The sequence below is a fragment of the Ascidiella aspersa genome, chromosome 5, assembly GCF_963924565.1.
Source record: "Ascidiella aspersa chromosome 5, kaAscAspe10.2, whole genome shotgun sequence".
In the NCBI taxonomy this organism is placed as follows: domain Eukaryota; kingdom Metazoa; phylum Chordata; class Ascidiacea; order Phlebobranchia; family Ascidiidae; genus Ascidiella; species Ascidiella aspersa.
In genome coordinates, this window is record NC_139451.1 from 31,559,711 (window position 1) to 31,582,280 (window position 22,570).

General features: G+C 34.5%; 2 protein-coding genes across 2 annotated transcripts in view; both read left to right on the forward strand.

Moving 5' to 3' along the window:
- Window positions 1–22,570, forward strand: part of LOC146146347 (kelch-like protein 23) — a 63,901-nt gene that overhangs the window by 7,020 nt on the left and 34,311 nt on the right. The gene's annotated exons all lie outside the window — the stretch shown is intronic.
- LOC146146348 (kelch-like protein 23) lies at window positions 2,299–16,486 on the forward strand. Its single transcript, XM_083389909.1, has 12 exons — window positions 2,299–2,511; window positions 4,396–4,519; window positions 6,688–6,838; window positions 7,055–7,272; window positions 8,168–8,314; window positions 8,941–9,028; window positions 9,309–9,403; window positions 10,334–10,514; window positions 12,362–12,508; window positions 13,057–13,218; window positions 14,354–14,483; window positions 15,340–16,486. Exons 1-12 carry the CDS (start codon window positions 2,435–2,437, stop codon window positions 15,443–15,445), a joined length of 1,626 nt encoding a protein of 541 aa, XP_083246035.1. The 5' UTR covers window positions 2,299–2,434; the 3' UTR covers window positions 15,446–16,486.

Genomic DNA, 22,570 nt, shown 5'->3' on the forward strand with positions numbered 1-22,570 from the left:
TTGTAGTTTGCAATTTTTATACACGTTATCGATGAAATGGTTATTTTCTTTCGCACTCTTTTGTCTAGAATCTAGTTGTTCGGCTGATGGGCCCCAAGAGCCACAAAAATCCAAAACAGTGGTATATTAAAAAAAAACAAATAACCAAAAAATTAACCAAAAACAATGTTGTAACAATTAATTTGTTCGCATGGTAGATTATTTTTTTGAGTAGCTGACTGATTATTCCAACGATAAAACAGAGATGAAAATTAAAATCGCGTTTTATTCCTTAAAATGACCTGTATCAAGGGAAACACTACTTCATACAACAACGCCCTTAGAGTATGATTAGAGTGTGCATTTCTTGAAAAGCACTTAACACGACTGTTTTAGCAATACAATATAATACTTTTCAAAATTAAATTTTAGGCAACTTTAACGATATAGAGGCGTAATAACATCTTTGTAATTTGTGGCTTTTGTATTGAAGCTAACACCTTACCAACCTAAAACAAAATAAACGAACTACCGTAGTACGGTTTCTAAACCAGAAAGTCGGCGCTGGTCTAGAATCCCACCACATCTCACATTATTTGGATTAGGGTAGGTTAAATGCAAAATTATTAAATAAGGCATATAATGAAACTTGACCCTCCCACATCTATTCGCTAACTCACACCCCAACAAAAATATTTTGTTGATTTAATAATTGTGTTAACGCTGTCGTAGGATTCTAGACCAGTGCCGCAAAATCCACTGCCAGACAACCAACATAAACTAATCACAAGGTTTTTTTTTTTACAGTCATTTGACACAGGAACTAAATTATCTTAGTTTCGTTAAACTCAAATCCCAACAATTAGCTATTAAGCAAAAAGTTTACTTTACAACTACATTGAATAAATGTGCTACAAAGCTGATTCCACAACCATTGTTGCGTCATCATGTTGTCACGTTTCTTTGTCAACATCAACTTGGGGCTGACGTAAAAAACTTTGCGTCGTAGAACTTTTTACGCGAAATGTTGTTTGACAAATTAAGCAAAAAATTTTTATTTTCAATGCGCGAAAAAAAATTAAAAGAAATAACTTGCGCAAACGAACGTATTTTATAAATTTCAGTTAAAAATAGAAATCTAAACTATGTTGTCATTAGTTACGAAAGGATGGTTACAACCGTCACGGTTTAATGCATATTTACTGCCAACATAAACAACAAATGCAAAAAATGCATGGAAGCTTAAAGAATTTATTTATAAACCATAATTGCAATTTTTCTGCAACGATTTGTCAAAACTTGTCAAAGAGATGCGGTTTATTTTATAAACTTTCTATGCCTCTATTGTATTCACCAGAACGAAATTGCAAAGAGGAACTAAACTTTCAAACTGACCGCTGATGAAGGTTACTGCTATGTTTTGAGTCCGACTCCATTTGTTAAAGGTTATTCGAAGGTTGCATGTTCCAACAGCTTAACCACAGCAAGGTATTAAACGTATCTTAGTTAATTGAATCACATCAGAACGGCAATCAACTTACAGAAACAGCTTAAGGTCCATGCACAGTACTAACACTCCAGTATATATTACTTCTGTCCATTGTTCTGTCCACTGTGGAAAGTATGGCAAGTGCACCAGCGATTTTTTTTCAACCGTTCATAAGTGCACCCGAAAAAATATCTAAACCGCACCCCAAATATGTAAAGCGCTTGTGCGGCATCTTTTACGGTGCAATGTATGCAATAAACAGTGCATCGGAAAAACATAAAGTGAACCCGAGGTGCACTTTTTAGACCTTTGTTACACCCAGTCACCCCTATTTTTTGCCTGTGTGCTCGTGAGATCCTGTCAAAATCTGCCATACTTTCCAGCAGTGTGTCCAGTTGCGTTCAGTTCAGTTATACATTCAGTTGGTTAGGTTAAGAGCCAGTTCACTAAGTCTCGTTTGGCTTTTGTGCACATCGCTTTGCCATATAATTGTTTAGCACAGACGTGTTTACTTAACAGCATGAAAGTAACATTTTTGTGTGACTGAATGCGGCAAAATTTATGGTGACAGAACTGCGACAAAATGGAACAAATAATAAGACGACCCCCACATGAGCGCTGGTGTAGAATCTTACCACATTTCGTTCAAGCGTCCATATTGCTAACAATGTTTGGGTTAGGGTGCGAGTTAGCGTTATTCTTATTATATTTATTCTTACATATTTATGCCTTCCTTGCAATTTCAACAACTCGTTTTATTAGTGTCAACATAAATGTGGAACAATTCTAGACCAGTGCTGATGTTTGTTCATTTTACATAGCGTTAAGTTGCTTGTAAGCTGTACTGTACTTTCAACGATTTAAAATTTGATGAATAGAAAATATTACAACATTTTTTTTGTATTGCAGCCAACACTAGCCCATAATTAGAGTACTACTGTCCTGTTAAGTTTTTCACACTTCAACATGGCAACAGCAGATGTCTTGACCACATTTCGAGAAGATTTCACAGAAAAACCTGATATATTGGAACTGCTCAATCAGTAAGTCAGTTAGTTGTTTAAAAGATCATTTTACCCGGCTTGCCTGTTTGCCAAACGTTAGTTTTTGAAGTACTGTCCACAGCTTTTGCAATAAATTCTAGTGTAATCTTAAAGATTTGTGCTTACTAGTGCAAGTTTCAAAATGTATTACCGGGTTGAAAGTTACTTGAAACAAACAACTCGTTTACTGATTTGAATATTTTTACCAAGTGTTTATAAATTTTAATAAATACAGAACAATATTTTAATTAGATTACAGGTTTGCAAAAGCCCGTTCAAAGACATTTAAGTTCAACTTCTATTATTGGATTTAATTTTCCAAGAAATAATATTCATTTAAATTTTCCCAGTTTAGCATTTTTCTCACAATAAAAAAAAAATAAGTTTGCATTAACTAAAAAAATAACAAACAATGTTTGTTCTGGGATATTTTGCAGACATTGAAATGTATAACGACAATAAAAACATGATTCACCCCATATCATACTTGGTTGAATTCTTATTTCACACTTTGCCTTGGATTATTTTTTTAGCTGTGGAAATGCACATGAAAATGCAAAATCACTATCCCTGGCATTAAACATAGTGGCACATCACGTAGTAATTGATTTTGCCCTAAATACTGTAACACTTTTTTTGTCCTAAATATTGTAATCAAACGGACCCCACTGAACGGTAACATATTCAAGCACCGTAACTGTTTAACACAGTGGTTCTCAACCTTTTTTTTACCTCATACCACCTCAAGGATCTATGATCTTGTTGCGACAAATTTTTGAAAACCTCATCTTTACTCAAAATTGTTATAGGATTATTAACAGGGGCGAATTAGCTGATCAGTTAGCCCGGAAGTTTCGAAAAAATTGCGGCCCACTACTCTCGAAAAAGTTTCTTTTTTTAACTTTGCAAGATACCGGTAGTCATGTTTTGTGATTCTTTGTTGTTTTGCTATGATGCCATAAAATAAATTTGCATAGATGTTCTGGAAAGATAATAATTCCTATAATTGATGAAGCATAAAATATTTAACTATACAATAATTGTGATGAGTGTATAGTTTCTTAGGCCTACAATACAAAAATATGCTTAACCTTTTGGTAGAACTGTAATTTTTATACAAAAAAATACTGCGTACCACCTAAAATGTATTCGCGTACCACAGGTTGAGAATTACTGGTTGAACAAAAAGGCCAAGCAATTGTACCCACTTACTATTTAAGCATATTATAGAAAGCACAGTAACCACCTCCTACTTAAACATGCATTAAGGCAACAACTTTGTCATTCTTGATTGAAATAAAGAAAGGTTTAGTGTTCAAATATGACGACCTTTGTTTTTTTGTTCCAGTATTCCACTTTGAGCAACCCCAATATTCGCAATCTAATATAACCCAGCTGAACATATTGGATCAAATGTTCAGTATTAGTTTTTTTTATTAGTTTATGGTTTCTAAGCTACATAACTTATCACTGTCATTGTTGTAAAAATAACCACTAATGAATAATCTCTTTTGTACCCTGATGTCTATTCTAAATTTAAAGTCCAATCTATGCCAAAAACTTCAAAAAACTTAACTTTTCAGCGATTTGACTCAATTTAAGTCAAATGTAAAAATAAACAGAACGGCTTATGTTCTGTGAAAAGCTATTCCAGGTATTTAAAACATTTTCTGTCTAGAAGTCAACAATTCGCTGTCTGGGCTATTATAAGGTGCTCGCTAAAGTGCAAAAATGTAGAATCATTTCACTTGTTTGCTAGGTGCCTTAAATAAGAATTTGTATATATAAACTGTTGCTACTAGGCATGATTAAAAATAGCTCCTCTGGTAATTGTAAACATTTCAGCAACCTATTCAAATCGCCTTCTTGAATTTCTATTTTTAGTGATCGCAAGTTTGAAAAGCAATTTTGTGATGCAACGCTCAAGGCGGAAACCAAATGTTTCGCGGTTCATAGAGTTGTGCTTGGCCTTACGTCAGAGTTCTTTTGCAAAATGTTTTTAACTCCGGTAAGTTATAATTAATAAGGAAGTAATATACACATTTTTTGAAGTATGTAAATAATTGTCTGTTAAGGGTTTATTAATTCTTACCTTAAAAAGTTAGTTGTAAAAGCTTTGTTTTCAGTTGTTGCACTTTTAAGATGGACCAATTTGATTCTTGTTTGTTACCATAATTATAATTACTTCAACCAGCAAAATCAGATTTATTCTTGTGCTACCTGCTATGTTTTTGCCATTTTTTACTTTTCTATTAATACATAAAAAAAATTATCTTTGTTATTTTATATACTAAATCAGGGTCGTCCAAGGTTGACACCATCACAGGCCATAATAATTTTTAAATAGTTTGCGAGCCACATACACTAAGCCAGTGCTCTTTAACCTTTTTTGGTTTGGTGAACCCTTAAAGTTGTTGTGACGTTGATGTCCACCTAAAAGGTAAACTGAGGTAAAAAGAGATATGAAACATCATTTGCATATTAATTCAATCATGTTAATTGAACCGAGCGGAGCTGCCGAAGTTTTACCCACTGTCATTGATGGTTCGATTATGGCGACAGGCTGCTTGCGAGTACTATTGCACGTCATAAAACAGCATTCAAACTTAACACAAAAAAAATAAATACAAGAGAAAGTTAGTTTGCAACGATTACAGCACCATTGTCTCATAGAAATTGGTAATTACTTGCAAATCTACATTAATGGCTCACTAACAAACAATAATGGCTCACTAAAAGTTTATGATACACCTTTGTATACCTTTTCGTACTAGTGCGCCCTATACATATTTTTGTGCACCCTAGGGTGCACCGTGCACACCGGTTGAAGAGCACTGCACTAGGCTACAGGCAGCCAGGGGCATTATACGGATTTTTGTTTGATCGCCAATAAATGTTTAGACATGAATTTACTAAATTTTGTCAAAAGGCACCGTCGTAATACACATAAGCTCAGGAAAACCTGCTGCTATGCTTTTGTGCAAATGAAATCGAGTTTAGATGACACAGGAAAATTTGTGCACGCATGAGGTGAAAAAATCACATATTTTGCACAACTTTTAATTAGAAGGTCATTGAAAAAGCTTTTATCATCAAAATTACAATGACGTTATCGATTTGGACAAAAATGTATTAACCACTGACTTAGCTGAAATTTTCAGAAAGAGTTAGGGCACTAACTTTTAGTCACACAGTAAACTAGAAAAAAAGCTTCAGAATGGTGATATTATGTTTTATTGCTTATTTAGTTTAAAGTAGCAATATTATTTTCTATTTGATGTTCATATAAGACAAAAAAACATTTTGAGTAGTTTTATTCTTGACAATTCGGTACAATTGATCTAAGGTGTGCACAGGGGTGGTCACCAAGCCATGCCTTTCCCCAAATCATATTTTTTACCAACTTAAATAATGTTAATGCAAAATTTCTTCCGCTTCGCGCCAAATTATTTTGTTATAGTTTTTTTGTTGTTGTTTTGTAGACACTGCCAGCTCCAAGTCTCTGTGAATTTATACCATTGCATGCTTCCACAAACTATCACACATTTAGTATAGCAGACATTTGATATAATACATTTAAGTAATAACGGACTTGTTCAATATTACATTTTTTGCTATCATAAGTAAAGTTTTATAATCAAGAACCCAGAAATATATCTCTTTCTTAGATCTTGCCTATAGCAACAGGTTGGTGCAGGGTGGCTCAGACTTATTCATCATTTGCGCGAATTTATAATGTTTTGGCAATATGGCCGTTGCATTGTGCATAACATAAATTTTTTGTGCTTCGTGTGAACTTTCTACTTGATTTTTGTTATGCAAGGCACTGGACAATTATATAAAGCTGGCAAAGGTTAATACAACTGGTATAAAACATAACAAAAAGTAGCATGGCTGTCTTGCCAAACCCCTGAATCCGAATTTGATGAGTGATCGAAAACTGGTTTATTCAATAGTCCAACTCGAAAAATGTAATCGTAACGAAACAATTAAAACATGCTTGTTTTTTGTAATCACTTATATTTATTCGATTTAACCCTTGAACGCTACGCATTACAATAATTTAACAATGCTTTGCGGGCCACAAACATTGATGTCGCGGGCCACCCTGAACTAAATGATAACGTTGGCCAGACAATATGAATTCACATTATGTGATCACATGTTACTGTTTAGATGAAAGAACAATTTGCTGCAGAGATCAAAATTAAAATGAAAGATGAACAACTGGAGAGACTTTTGAATTGCATTTACACTAATGATGTGCAGATTACAAAGGAGAATGCATTGGAATTGCATGAAGATGCTGACTACACACAGATCGGATGTATTTATATATTTAGTCATCGTTTTTAAATTATTATTTCTTTACTTATAAAAACAATTAAATTCACAGGATATTTTTAATTCCAGCATGCAATGCCTGTTTAACAATTCCAACTGTATGATTATTAACAATAGTCTCTGTTTTTAAGTTTCAAACCAATATGGGGAATTTCAGTTATTTATTTTAAATTTTTGAACACCTTTTTGTTTTTTATAGTTCTTAAATTCAAATGTGCCAAGTACATCTTGCAAATGGTGGGTGTCGATAATTGCTTGGAAATCCTGGCTCATGCTCAGCGATACCACCTCACCGAAACAGAGGAAAGAGCAAAACAAGTGATACATGACAACTTTGAAGCTGTTGTGCAACAAGACGACTTTAAACAACTGGATATTGACTCTATGTCTGCAATAATCAATCATGAAAATACCAAGGTAACTTAAATATCACATCTTATTTTCAAAAACTTACCCTAGTTTTAGTTCAACTTTTTGAAATTTTTATGTGTTTGTAAACGAAAATTTTTTTTCATAGCATTACTATACCATCTTATATTTGTGTTAGTGACATAATCAATTATGAAGGTGCCCTGGAGTTAAAAATATCAATTGGCAATAAAATACAAAATAGTATAACGTTATATTTTATTTACTTAGTTGATTTCTGTTTTGCAAAAGAAAAGAGATTAATGTTGTTATTTTATGATCTTATAATTGTATTAGTGATTCAAGTTAATTATTTTTTACCAAGCTATCCCAGTGTTCAATGATCTACAAGTGTGATGCTTTAGTTGTTTGTTGGTAAACTTGATTCAAATGAAACCATGTCCTTCTGGGCAATGTTTTATTTGTTTAATTTTTTGGGGGAAATTTTGTGTTTGCCTTTTACTCACAGTGCATCGAAGCTAACCCATACATAATTGATCAATCTTATGCCTGGAACAATATAAATTAATTTTAATAAAACAATGAATTAGAAAAATATCCACAAATTACAAGTTTTCTACAATATTTAATAGTATATGTTCAAGTATTAAAACAATTCTTTATATATGCCATTACTTCCCAGGTGGAAATTTTTCATTTCAATATCAGATTACTTACATATAGTTCCATGACACTACTACCACCATTGTATAACATAAATACCGATGCTTTGAAATACATTTGGGATTTTGAGTATCTGTTCAGTTTCAATTAGACATCCTTAATACTTGCCTAGATTATAACCCTGCACTCAATTCCAATTTTTAATCCACTTAAGCACACAAAGAATTTTATATTGTACTCTTCTTGTTTGTCACAGTTGATGTTTTTTCTAATCATTTAGAAACAAGGAGAATCTGTTTTCACTGGAATCATTCAATGGGTTCACTTCAAACTTTCCAGTCGTAGGGAACATTTTGTGAACCTCTTCTCTCAACTTGACCTTTCAACTCTTTCTTGTAATTTCTTGCAGACCACTGTTATTGACGAGGTTGGTCACAGTTATTGCACTGATCCAATCTTGATTTACAAGACAGAAGTGTCATAGATACTTATTATTAAAAGGGTAAATGTTTTCGGAGGAGCTTTTTAGCAGTGCTTCCCAACCTCTTTCAGTTCACGACCAACTTTTAATGCAAGTTTTATTGTGTGACCCACACTGAGATATGACAAAACGAATGAAAAACAAATTATTGAAAAAAGTTTGTACTAAATCAGTTGATGTGACACAACACATCTAATTGCTGCATATTTGTTCCATTGTTGCATGTTGCATTTTTGCATCAATGTTACGTAATAAAAATGCATTAATTTCCCAATGTAATACAAAACTGTAACATTCAGAAATGCTTTGCGACCCACCTGAAATAGCTTCGCGACCCACTGGTTAGGAAAGAGTCATCAAAAACATTTATTCTTGTTAGGTCGTTGTTGTTTCACCAAATAATTTGCGGTAAAGAAAGCTTCACAGATCTTTTTTTGACTCTGGTAAAGTTAATTGTGACGGGAAAAATAAATATCATGTGCTAACTGTGCTAAAAAAGGAAAAATTTAATGCAGTTGTACCAAGAAAATGTAAGCCTGATCAGCAGGTTATTTTCATTGTTTCTTTATTAGATTCTTGTCCGTGAGAATAATTCTTGCTGTCTTGCTGTTATGGATGCATTGAAAAAAATTTCCTTTAAACCCCAACCCAAGTCTCAAGGTAACTTGATCCAATGTTTCTACAGATGTATCACTTGTAAAAATGTCTTTTACTAATGTTTTATTGAATACCTTGTTTAGTTATAGTATTTGTTATACAGACTTGTTTTAGCTAACCTTATTGCTTATTGTATTTGCCAAGGCAAGAATTAATATATTTTTGTATTCCAGGTACTAAAAATTCAATGTTCAAACATTTTGTACTTGTGTAATAACTGTATCTCTTTTATACATTTGGTGTTATATAAGTTTGTTTAATAGTAAATGGTGTTGCTCTTCAGCAAAATCAACGAAGCTTTTGGTGGTTGGAGGTCAAAATTCAAAGAAACAATGTTTGCTGATAGATGTCACAAGTAAGCAAAAAGAAAAGTTGCCGGTAAGTAGTGAATGTATAACCACTACGTACTATAAACACAAGTACATGTCTATCTGTATTCTCCAACGAGCATCATTTAATTTGGAATTCGCACTGGCTAACGATACCAGCTCCGTATCATCAGTTTCTAAGAATTAACATTTAAGCAAAGCATTAGCAGTCTAAAAAACAAGCTTGCAGTGAGATTCGAACTCACTACCTCGACCGTTTCGCGGCTGTTGCTCTACCAACTGAACTATACTCAGACTCAAAGGGAACATGATCTAAGCTAAATCAAGTTTTTCGTCTGTAACAAATACCCTTTGAGCTTTGCACATGATCAACTATTTTAAATAAAGCGGAAACCATGAAATGCTGTGGCTATATATATATAAGTTTTCAATTAGGATTCCAAACTCCGACATTTCTTAGTATACCTTTTAGCAAAAAATTATTTTGTACAAAAAGCATTTTAAAATGTTGATATCCAATAAATTGCGTTTCCATTTACGTATTCTAAAACATGTTGGTGTTTTTCACATCCAACATACGGACATTACAACGTATTTTGCTGATAAAAAACAATAAACAGCACATTACTGAAAAACACAACCCTGCTAATAATTCAGGCTGAATACATTTCTAGTTTAGTGTTTGTCTACATATTCAGCCTTTTCTAATATTGTATTGTTGCAAGAAAGTAAGTAAAATACGTTAAAATAGTAAACCTGTTCTGTTCTAATGTTGTTTTATTTTCTTGCGTTTCATCAAAATTAGCACTGTAACTTAACTTTTCGTAGTAGCGTATGTTTTAGAACTCTACTAGCAAGTGGCCCAACTATAAACTAATGTAGTTTCGTCCGATATTAGGTTGCTGAATACGCGTTGATTGGTTCGTTAAGAATATTTAAACATATTTTAATGCGACAAAAGTTTTTTTTTAATTTCCAGCAACCGATCTTGCCAGTTTATGGCGCGACTGCGGTGAAGTTTATGAACAAGGTTTTCATCTTTGGTGGACAAGGTGAAAACATTAAAAGTTGCCAAATGTTCGACCTCACCGAACAAACTTGGACAACTTTGGCCGATATGCCAGAAGGTCGATATCATGCCGCTTGTGCTGTTTTAAATGGTGAGAAACAAATTATTTATTCAACAGAATAAGTGAGCCTGTGTTGAACATACGCACGTTCGCTTTGGCATTGAAAATTGACGGAAACGTTACAGACTGGTTTCACTATTTAGTCGAATCTTGGCTGTCCGCAATACGTCCCTATTAAAATGCACACGGCAAGTTTCAAAAATTATAAAAATCGCTTCGCCGCAGACATTTTATTTGTACAACCTGTTGCGTAAACGAGCTTAATATGAACATTGTTTTCCCCAAGATTTAAATAACATTTCTAGAAATTTACCGGAAACCTTTTTGAAATTCTAACTTCACGTCGTCGTGAGGATTCAAGCATTGCAAGTAAACCGTGGGTTCGAAGTTGAACCCAGAACCCTGGACTTGCTGCTCGTGCCTATTTAAAACATATTTTAAATGAGCCACCTTAACCAGCGGTTTCCAAACTTTTTGTTGGCAGCGACCTTTGAAAACTTATCTAAACTCGCGGCGCTGTTATGAATGCAGAATGGTGCCCTACTATGTCCTTTTGACCTTGGATAGTTTGGCTAACTAGTTTTTTTAATTAACTTCATACTAATACTATCCACACAAAAATCCGCGCAACATTATCTGCTATTCTGCAAAAACTTATTTGCTTTGCAAAATAGGCCTAAATAGAGCATCTGATTTTACTTGAGTAAGCCTACAATTGTGACATTGACAATACCATTATATTGAGGTTCTATTACCCAATAGCAAAAAAAAAATTAAAAAAAATATATATATAATACACATGTTTGTTGTTTGAAACACATGAATCGTGGGTTAACTTACAAATACAGCAGTAGGTGTGTTCGTGTTGGTCGTTTGTCAGTTAATGCCCAAATACCAAGTTATGCTCTTCAAAACAAACCTGAATATTACACTAAAATAGGATAGAAAGCAGAAAAAATGTGATTGCTTGTAATTATTAGGCTGTACCGTAACGTAACTTCAATATCGTTGCATTTCTTTTGGTGTTCCACGAGTTTTTTTCAATTAGAAAAGTGTTTAAAAAGTTGAAAATCATTGCAATAGAACAACTTTCACCTGATTTTAAGGCGCCCCTGGCAAAGTCTCGCGGCGCCCAGTTCGGGAACCTCTGACTTAAAATGTAATTTATGTTTTTATATATTGTGGGAAGTCGTATAAAGTATAACTTCATATTTTTATTGATAACCAGCAATGTCACCCTCCCACAAATCAAAGTGTTTGGGTTCATTTATTTACTGGACATGCATTAATTGTTGGGATTCATATTTAATTTACTTGCACAAACAAAATTCCCCAAATAAAATACGAACATAAGCTCTGGGCAGGGGCAAACAAAAATATGTCGGTCACCGAGTTAAGTGGTTTCACAAAGTTCCAAACTCGAATACTCGGCACAGTGCATTACTCGGCCGGGTCGAGTACTTATCTTGGAAACTCATTTCCGTATTTAACATTCCTACCCTGTGATTTTGTTGCATATTCATTTCTTTGAAATATGTCACTTTCATAAATTGACCATATTTTATTATAAACTGAGGAGACTGCTGATAAAGTGGAAATTTTAGATTCTCCCGTTTTAATTGAACTAATAATTACAACTCGATATCTTATGAATGAACACTATTCTATAACGTCCGCCATTTTGGCAAATGTATAGTTTTTGGTGCTCATTTTCGCGTATTTAAAAAATGTATTCTGTTCCATAACGTCAACATTTCGATCAGAATATGACGAAATATGAACAATTGCCCGAGTACAATATATGAGCTTGTTTTTGATGTTTTTGCGTATGTTTTGTGCTTTAGAGCTCAATATAAATATTTTTGCTTTCAACCCAGGTTTGATCTACGTCAGCGGTGGTTATGGCGAAAACAACAGTATGCCTCTATCAACTTGTATCATCTACGACCCCGACAAAAATTCCTGGAGCAAGGGCCTTGACTTGATGCAACCGAGAAGTGAGCACGCAATGGTCGAATTTGAAGGTAAGGATGAAAGTTGACTTTACCTCGCATCGCTATCAGCTGTTTGTGAGTGTTGCCAACTTTCTATCGTATAAGCATTGTAACGTAAACATTAAAATTATGTGTTTGTTGCGGTCACGTATAGGAGCTGAATTATATTTTTGTCAAATCGGGTTTAACAGATTTACACTCTTTGGATGTAATGATTATGAGGTTGGAATATTTGGTGAGTTCCTCAACTTAACCGTTTAATTAATTAAGAACATTTTTAAGGCAACTGCGCTTGTTATGACGTCACTGATTAACGAAATGTTTCCCTTAAACTGCTAAGCGGACCCTACTTAATAAGGATTGTTAATCTGTTATAGATTGCTAGGGTAGGGGCTTCACTTTTTGCCCGTCCTGGCTACTCTAACCTATTTGAGGTCGTTGCGTATTTTTCGAAACTGGAACATTTTGCTATGTTTTCTCAAGGGGCATTTGATAAAAGTGCCAAAATTTGCCCATAACAAGTAAAGCTTTATTAATATTAAACTTTTGTGTTGAATTTTTGTTTGTTGTTTTGTCAGGTTCGCTTTTTGTTATTGGTGGATGGAACCGCTCATACCTCAACTCATGTGAGAAGTTCTCGGATAATCGGTGGTCAGCAATTCAACACATGAATGAAGCTAGATCAGGTTTATCAGTTGCTGCAATTCAAGGAAACATTTACGCAACTTGCGGTTTGAATGGTAATTGTATTGTTTACATTCTTTACATTCAATAGGCTCTTAAATATTTATTTAGGCAAAACAAGCGCAAAACTCACTGCTTTTGATGATTTGTGTCCAAAATTTACTAAGAAAATTTGTAAAACAAAAGAAAATAAAGTTTTTGTTTAACTTACAGTTCACGACGTTATCTTGAACAGAACTTATTTAATGTACTTAGAATGTTTTGAAACGAATGTCGCTAAAATCATTTGGTTAGTCTAAACTTGCGCAAATTCTCCATAAACCACAATTAAAAGTATCCCAATATAAATATGGAAGGGCCCTGGAGCTTTTAACATTGTTGGTCCACTTGCAAAATAACTACACACTAAGTATTTACGAAGTTATGCGTGGGCCACTAGGTAGTGGCGGCTGTTTACCCCCTCTCGGTAATCCTTAACGTTTCGCAATTAACAAAACGCACAAGAGGTAAAGATAAACTTAATATTGCGCTACAAGTGTCCAGATATTTTTATTTTTTTCATTATTAACAAATAAAATGGCGAAAAAAGATATACACTGATTAACGGCGTTGCACATAAAAGGACACAATTCACAAATGTTTTGCACGGCTACGAAGAATAATTGATCGGGGGAAAAAAACACGATATTCGTTGTTTCATACTTAACCACGAGCTCACGTTTTCCCAGAATAAACACGTCACAGGACACAAATAAAACAGGTGGATACCGTTTCCGTAGCATTTTTGCAGAAAGTACATTGGTTAGATTCGGTTTTACCAAACCAATAAAGGGAATCATTTGTTACAACTGCGCCCAAGTTAAACTTTATCTGGAAACTTCTTGTTTGCTTTCGATTGTTGAATGTATACAGGTTGCGATAAATGCTTTCCGTAACTTAAGTTCCAGCCCATTCAAGTACCCAGCTAACAACTGTTCACTGTATAAAGTAGATATCACGACACATTAGGTCAACTTGTACTCTGAACTGTGGGTGTCCGATACTTGACATTTTACTCTGATAGCGATAGACGATATTTTACATATTAGAATATTAAACGTCATTACCTAGCTGTAACTTTTAAAATCGATTAAATTAAAACTTTAAATTAAAACGTTTGTTCAGAATTTACATATTGTGCTTTTTAACCAGATGGGGAGCCAACCACAGTAGAACGATACGACCCCAGAAGCAACTCGTGGACTCAAGTTCGACCCACCAACGTTGGACGGATATATCATGCAACTTGTGTGTTGCAAGGAAAGCTCTACGTTATTTTCGGGTGAGGATTCCGAAATTAAAATAATGTAACCACCGTGAATAAAAACTACATATAATAATGAAATCGGTACACTGTAGTGGGATTTATTGTTGCTTTTCCTCATTTTATTTTATATATTTTCTTGATAAGATTACTAAACGATGGCTTTATATTCAGCGAGTAAAGTTGCTATTCGCCTGAGAAGCAGATATAATTGCAACTGAAAAACAAAACAAATCTAAAGCTCCGACAATTTACTAGTTGCTAATATTAATATTAAAATAATGGGGATAAGGTTGGTAATAATTAAAAGGGTTTTTTATTTATTTGGCCACAATCGCGATTGGACATATGTTTCTTCCTATTTTACGTTTTCTAGATATATTTAAACAATTGTTCCTGCCATTATTACTTTTTACTGTTGTTTTTATTTGTGATTTATTATTGCGTTTCCACCATTTTATATATATTTTCTTAAAAAGCGTTTTTATACATATTTTCTTAAAAAAATGATGGCTTTGTTGCTATTCGCCCGAGACACAGATATAATTGCGATTAAAACAAACAAAAAACTGCTTTAAGAATTCACTTTTACCATTGTTGTCGTAAGAAGCACAAGTAAGGTTAGAGTAATAATTAAATAGCTTCTTAATTGTATTTGGGCTCAGATTGGAGCTTACTTCAATTCTATTTTCCCGACGTGAAACTCATTTTTCTTGGCGTTTATGTTTTCTAGATTCATTTAACCTATGGTTTTTGGCATTAATACTTGGCTAAACAATATTCGTCGGTTAAGAATGTAACTGATTGTTTCTAATAATAATGCTTGCTAAAGTTTAGCAAATTGTTTATATCGTTGTTGTACATCTTGTCACAGAATCAACGAGGAATCGGTGGAAGTTTACGACCCGCAAGAAAACAAGTGGACCGTTTGTTTCCACACTGATGATGTTGCCACCTGCGGTTGTATTGTTGCAGTTTAAATGGCGCAGAGCCTAACATTGGCTTGCCCATTTCCACAAAGTTATTTTAGCGTCCATTGTCCAGTGCTTATTTGCTTTACAAAACCAAGCTGTTGCCAATATTAAGACTTTCTTATTTTTCCAATCATCCAATGATGTGAAAAACGTGAATATCAATTAGCAATCAATAATATATTTTGTGGACGTATAAACCTATATTGCCTATTATCTCGTTTTAAACAAAGTTTTATTTCAAATGTTGTACCAAACTGATTGTTTCTTAACTTAACCTGTACAATTTTAGAGCCTATAATGTGTACAACTTTATTCTGTTATTTTTCTTTTTTTGATGAAATGAGTTGATGAAATAAGTTATTTATGCTAAAGTTCAGAAGCAAGCTTGTTTTTGTTTTTATTTCAAGTTGTTATTTGTTGATGCAAGTTGCGAGCCCCACCCAGTGGTGGAGTTTTTTTTTTGCATTTTTTGATATCATTGTTTTACAAAAATGCAATCTTCTGTAAAAATTTACATTTTCTTCTTTTAGATACAATCTTCTGTAAATATTTACATTTTTCTTCTTTTAGACGTTTATATTTTTTGTTACTCATCGATGACATTTATACAATAAAGTTTTACCAAAAACAACTTCAACTCTTTTCAAACCGTTGTATTCTTCCTTCACTTTATTCGACTTGTTACATCGGGGTTTGCGCTTGACATTGCGGTGCAGGACGCTCGACAAACGCCGCCTTTCCATATCGGCTCCTCGGTCCCTGGACTCATTTATAGGCCTACCCACTCGACCAACGCTATACTGGCATCAATTAAAGAATTGTAACTTGCGCCTTAAATTGGAACACTTCCACACTCCGATCTCATACAGAGGCGTAGCTAGGGGGTGCGGTGGGGAACCTATGTCCTCGGGTGCCAAGGTACAGAAGCGCCAAAATGACGCAAAACTCCCTGGCTACGCCTCTGATCTCACACCTTTAAAATTATTTTTGTTCTGTTTTTAAAGCGGCATTGGTTTTGTCTCACTGCTTATTACATTTCAACACTGATATTAATGTGTACGAGTGTTATGTAGCTGGAATTTTAACTTAACCGTTGAATTACAACGCTTAAGGCTGAAAAGTGGAGGTTAAACAAATGTTTATGGTTTTTATTGCTTTTCTATGTTATTTCTGGGACAACTTACTTCTGTTTGAATTTAAACGAAAGTCGCTATTTAAACCCAGTTATGTGCAATGAAAGGCACGAACTTATTCATCGACCTCCAGGGCTGTTAGGCAATGAGCGGGTTCATTTAGCGCCCAGGCATTCCAAGAAAAGCCACAAAGCCAATGTTAGTTTGTTACCGAAGATACTGATAAAAGAAAAAAGTACATAAATTTAAACCCTAACTATGTTCCATCGGACACAACTTAACGCTTCTTGGATAAAGGCCTTCGGGCAAGTTGACAAACATGACTGCGCAAAATACGTGTGTCGCAAACTAGTTCGAAACACGATCCCAAAATACCTGCTAAGGTTTTAATTAATTACACTTTGTCTGTAAACACGAGAGATCTAACATCGGAAATAAAAACGTCGGAATGAAACTCAGTTCGAAAAAACACCAAAATACGACTAATACTAACATAAGGTCTAAAATAAATTCCCTTTAGCTGACCACAAACCCCACCCATAGCTGCACAACTATTTCCCTAATAATTTAAAACTTAACTCAAATTTTAACGACACCCAGTTCTCACCCATAACCCCAAACAGGGGCAAACAGTTTGGTGCAAAAAAGCGGCGCCCCAACGTCGCCGTTCAAACTAAGGAGCCTAAACGTCGACGCCTTATCAGTGCCCTCCAATCGTTTTATGCCCTCTCCGTACAGTTTTTTGTGTTATTTCGATGATTTATGTCTTATTTTGTCGGCGATATTACTATGCGTACTTGGCTTTATTAGCTCGTTGGTATCAAAATTATGGTATTATAGATTATTCCATTGAAAAGTTGTTGCGTTTAAAGTCTTATTGTGTGTTTCCATGCGAAGGTCATGCTTGTCACGTTATTGTTATTCACTTACAAAGGAAAAGTGCGTTAAATAGCAAACCATGGCTATAGTTGTCGAATTACTTTGGTGTGGAATTATTACCGAGAACCGCTATTTACAGACGAGTACCGATACTTGCAGTTTGGTAGCAGGGTTCGCTTGAAACGATAGTATCAGATATTTCTGGTTAAAGTTGCGCTTACTCAAGTTATGGGCATCACAGTAGAGTAACTTCTTGCACTGCTAAACAAAAAACTTTCGTATAAAGTATCGACAATACAAATCAATTGAAAACCTAACTAAAATATTGTCGTTCTTCTTGGATTCAAAATACGTTGAATTCATGGCGTCCAGTTGTCAGCAACAACCTAAAACTAATGTCCTGGTAAAAACACAAACTTTACATTTCATATCTACGTTTTACAACGGTTAAAACTTACGGATTCGTCGTATTTGCATGACATTACCAGAATACAGACTAAACTGAACTTACTGTCTTAGCAATGTAATTGCGTTGACTTGCTGTTAGTGTTAACTAACTCCTCGGCACAAGATGTTTGATTGTTTGTGATGCTAAAGATTCTATGTCGAATGTTACGTCATAAACGAAATGCTGGCCTAAATAAAGAAAATAAAAAGAACGAAACGTTCATAAACGGTACTTTTATAGCTGCCTTTACAATTTTTTTGCAAATTACGATTCGACTAGAAGAGGCACAAAAAACATGCTGGCGAGCCGCAGTTTGCCCACCCCTGACTAAACGAAAACAATAAAATGCGATTTACCAGTTATCTCTGCAATGCCTGTTATTAACATCCTCTATTTTCTTAAATTATTTTAAACAGAGGTAATAGATAGTTTACATTAAAAACCTAACATGTCGCCTGCATACCTGGTTGTAATTCGACTATGTTCCAAAATTACTAAAATTTTCGCGGCACATTTAAAAAGCTCTGTGTTCGTTTAAAACATGGGTTCTTAAACTTTTTTTACCGCTGCATATTTCTACAGGTGAGACATGACCACCGTGCTATCTGACTCCACTAAATCGAAACTAAAACAAGCTGTCATTGTAATTTAAGGAGCATACTGTCAGGTCGCTTATAGATTTATTGTACATTCACATAATTTAGCATAGCTCGCTTTCAATGAAAGAGCTTACAGCGCAGTAAAAACACGTGTTGCCAGTAAGGCGTGCATTGTTGACTGTTGTGCAGTAGAAAGGACACGACTAACGTTGCAGTAAAAGCGAATGCGTTGAGGATTAAAACTGGCCAGTTAACTAGCAGGATGCAGCGCACAGGAAATACGCCAGAAAGACTTTAGCAGACTTTAGCACACTCACAACAAACACAGTACTGTAAATAACAAATACAGACGCTGATTCGCTACACCGCGGACCCCTAAAATTTTTTTTGTCCTTGCGTGGACCACGGTAGGGAAAATAATTCAAAAATGACGTCATAAATTGACGTCACAATACAAATAAACTTAATAAATCTGCTGATTTCGGTCCAAAAATGTTAAAGTGAAATGGAGTCTAAATACATACAGTGCAAATCTGTTTTATTATTAATTAAACTGTTTTATTTGAAAAATGGAAACTTCTTAAATATACACCAATATTTCAATTAGGCCTTCATGGACCCCCTAAAACTAGTTCACGGACACCCAAGGGATCCATGGACCCTAGTTTAAGAACCCCTGGTTTAAAATATTAACAGCTAAAATAAATATAGAAATATTACATATGTTCATCCTACATAGGAACATGTTAAATTCGTCATACAACAACTATTTGTACTTGGTTTGTAATTTTATATTTCAACAAAATATGATACTTAAAAATTCCAATCAAATAGAAATTTAAGCAAAATACATTTCCTTGTTGTTATTATTGGTCACGGATGGCTGGTTACAACCTTCACGGTTTAATGCATATTTACCGCCAACATAAACAACAAATGCAAAAAATGCACCAAAGTTTAAAGAATTTCATTTATCACCCATTTTTTGCAATTTTTCGTCAACTTTCTGTCAAAACCGGTAAAAGAAATGCGGTTCAGTCAGTTTTATTCTATAAACTTTCTATGCCGCAATTGTATTCCCGAGAACGAAACTGCAAAGAGGAACTAAACTTTAAAAATGACCACACCTTTGTTCGCCGAGCAAGAAAGCCAACAGTTTGTGTCATATCATGTTTGCAGAGTTTTTAAATAGCTTGTAAGTTGTGCTTGTAACGTTTTGATATGTGATGAATAAGCAGGAAGAGGCTATTTGCCCAGCTCACCCTTTACTAACTTCAAAATTGGCACTACTGTAACCGAATCTGCAAAATTACAACACTATTTATTGTTAAAGCGGTTTACAGTAGTGCAGATTTTGAAGTTTGGTAACCGGATACTTTTCAAAGTACAGTAAGCGGCTTGGGCAATAAATCATATTGTCATTTTTCAGCGCTGATCTACAATCCCACCACATTTTTTCGTCCAGGGTTTTATATTGGTAACAATTTGGGGTTTTGGTGCTGGTTAGCATTTGGGTGGGTTAAGGAATATTATTAAATAATAAATATAATAATACTCAACTCTCCCAAACACTAACCGACACCGTAACTCAAATTGATAAGCGTAGTATAAGAAATAAAGGCTGCACTGAGCTGAGCAAAGCGTGAAATTGCTTTCACTACAGCTGCAATAAGCTGTGTTGAGCGTAAAAATAGCTCCAAAACATAACTTTTTTTCCATTGCTGCAGTGGGATTGAGTTTAGCAAAGCGTGAAACGCTCGCCATAGAATTTATATGCAAATTAAGCTTTGCTCAGCTCAGTTCAGCTGTAGTGTAAACGGGCCTTATTACATAGCTTTTGCATAAATTTTACACTGCATTCTTCCATATATGGAAAATGGATTGACTGCTTTCTTCGGTGCAGGAATGGATTGCCGAGTAAATAGCCTCTTCCAATATTACAATATTTTAATTTGTAGTGCAGCCAACGTTGATCCCATAGTTAAAGTACTGCTGTCCTGTTAAGTTTTCCACACTGCGACATGGCAACAGCAGATGTCTTGACCACATTTCAAGAAGATTTCACAAAAAAACCTGATATATTGGAACTGCTTAACCGGTAATTGAATTAATCATGATAGCGATTGTGCCTTCTAGAAAGACTATTCTATACGACAAGATGTTTTTTAACTTAAACATGTGGTGAGCAATAAACATTAAACCAAAAAACATGCATTACGACAGCAGCTCTGTCATTCTTGCCTGAAATAAAGAAAGGTTTAGGGTTCAAATATGTCGACCTTTGTTTTTATGATCCAGTATTCCACTTTGAGCAACCCTGTTGATCGCAGTATAATATAATTCAGCTGAAAATATTGGATCAAATGCTCAGTATTTTTTTTTATTTGTTTATGTTTTCTATGCTGCATAACTTATCACTGTAACTGTTGTAAAATAAACCACTAATCGCTGTATCTCTTAAGTTGCCCCTGGTGTGTATATATAAGTCAATTTAAGTCAAATGTAAGAATAAACAGAACGGCTTATGTTCTATGAAAAGCGATTCCAGGTATTAAAAACATTTTCTGTCTAGAAGTCAACAATTGGCTGTCTTGGCTGCCATAAGGGGCTAAAGTGCAGCAATGTAGAATCATCTCACTTGTGCCTTAAATAAGAATTTCTTTATATAAACTGTTGCTGCCAGACATAATGAAAAACAGCTCCTCTGGTAATTGTAAACATTTCAGCAACCTATTCAAATCGCCTTCTTGAATTTCTATTTTTAGTGATCGCAAGTTTGAAAAGCAGTTTTGTGATGCAACCCTCAAGGCGGAAACGAAATGTTTCGCGGTTCATAGAGTTGTGCTTGGCCTTACGTCAGAGTTCTTTTGCAAACTTTTTACAACTCCGGTAAGTTATAATTAATAAATCAAGTAATATTCACATTTTTTTAAGTATGAAAATAATTGTCTGTTATGGGTTTATTAATTCCTACCTTAAGAAGTTAGTTGTAAAAGCTATGTTTTCAGTTCTTGCACTTTCAAGATGGACCAATTTGATTCTTATTTGTTACCATAATTATAATTGCTTCAACCAGCAAAATCAGATTTATTCTTGTGCTACCTGCTATGTTTTTTCCATTTTTTACTTTTCTATTAATACATAAAAAAAATTATCTTTTTTATTTTATATACTAAATCAGGGTGGTCCAACATTGAAAGCATCACGGGCCATAATATTTTTTAAATATAGTTTGCGGGCCACATACACAAAGCCAGTGCTCTTTAACCTTTTTTTGTTTGGTGAACCCTTAAATTTGTTGTGACGAACTCATGTACCCTGTTTCCTTAAAAGGTAAAAAGCGATATGAAACATCATTTGCATATTAATACAATCATGTTAATTAAACCGAGCGGAGCTGCCGAAGTTTTACCCACTGTCATTGAGAGTTCGATTATGGCGACAGGCTGCTTGCGAGTACTATTGCCTGTCATAAAACAGCATTCAAACTTTATGCAAATAACACTAAAAGTTTGTGATACACCTTTGTATACCTTTTTGTATCGGTGCGCCATATACATATTTTTGTGCACCCTAGGGTGCACCGTGCACACGGATTAAAGAGCACTGCACTTGACTACAGGCATGCATTATATGGATTTTGTTTGGTCGCCAAAAAGTGTTTAAAGTTGACTTCACTAAATTTTGTCAAAAGGCACTGTTATAATACACATAAGCTCAGGAAACCTGCTGCTATGCTTTTGTGCTTTTCTGCAAATGAAATCGAGTTTAGATGACACAGGAAAATTTGTGCACGCATAGGGTGAAAAAATCACATGTTTTGCACAACTTTTAATTAGAAGGTCATTGAAAAAGCTTTTATCGTCAAAATTACAATGACTTTAGTGATTTGGACAAAAATGTATTAACCAAATTAAATTAGCTGAGATTTTTTGAAAGAGTCAGGGCGCTAACCTATAATCACACAGTAAACTAGAAAAAAGCTTCAGAATGGTGATATTATATTTTATCGTTATTTAGTTCAAAGAAGAAGATAAGACAAAAAACATTTTGACTAGTTTTGTTCGGTATA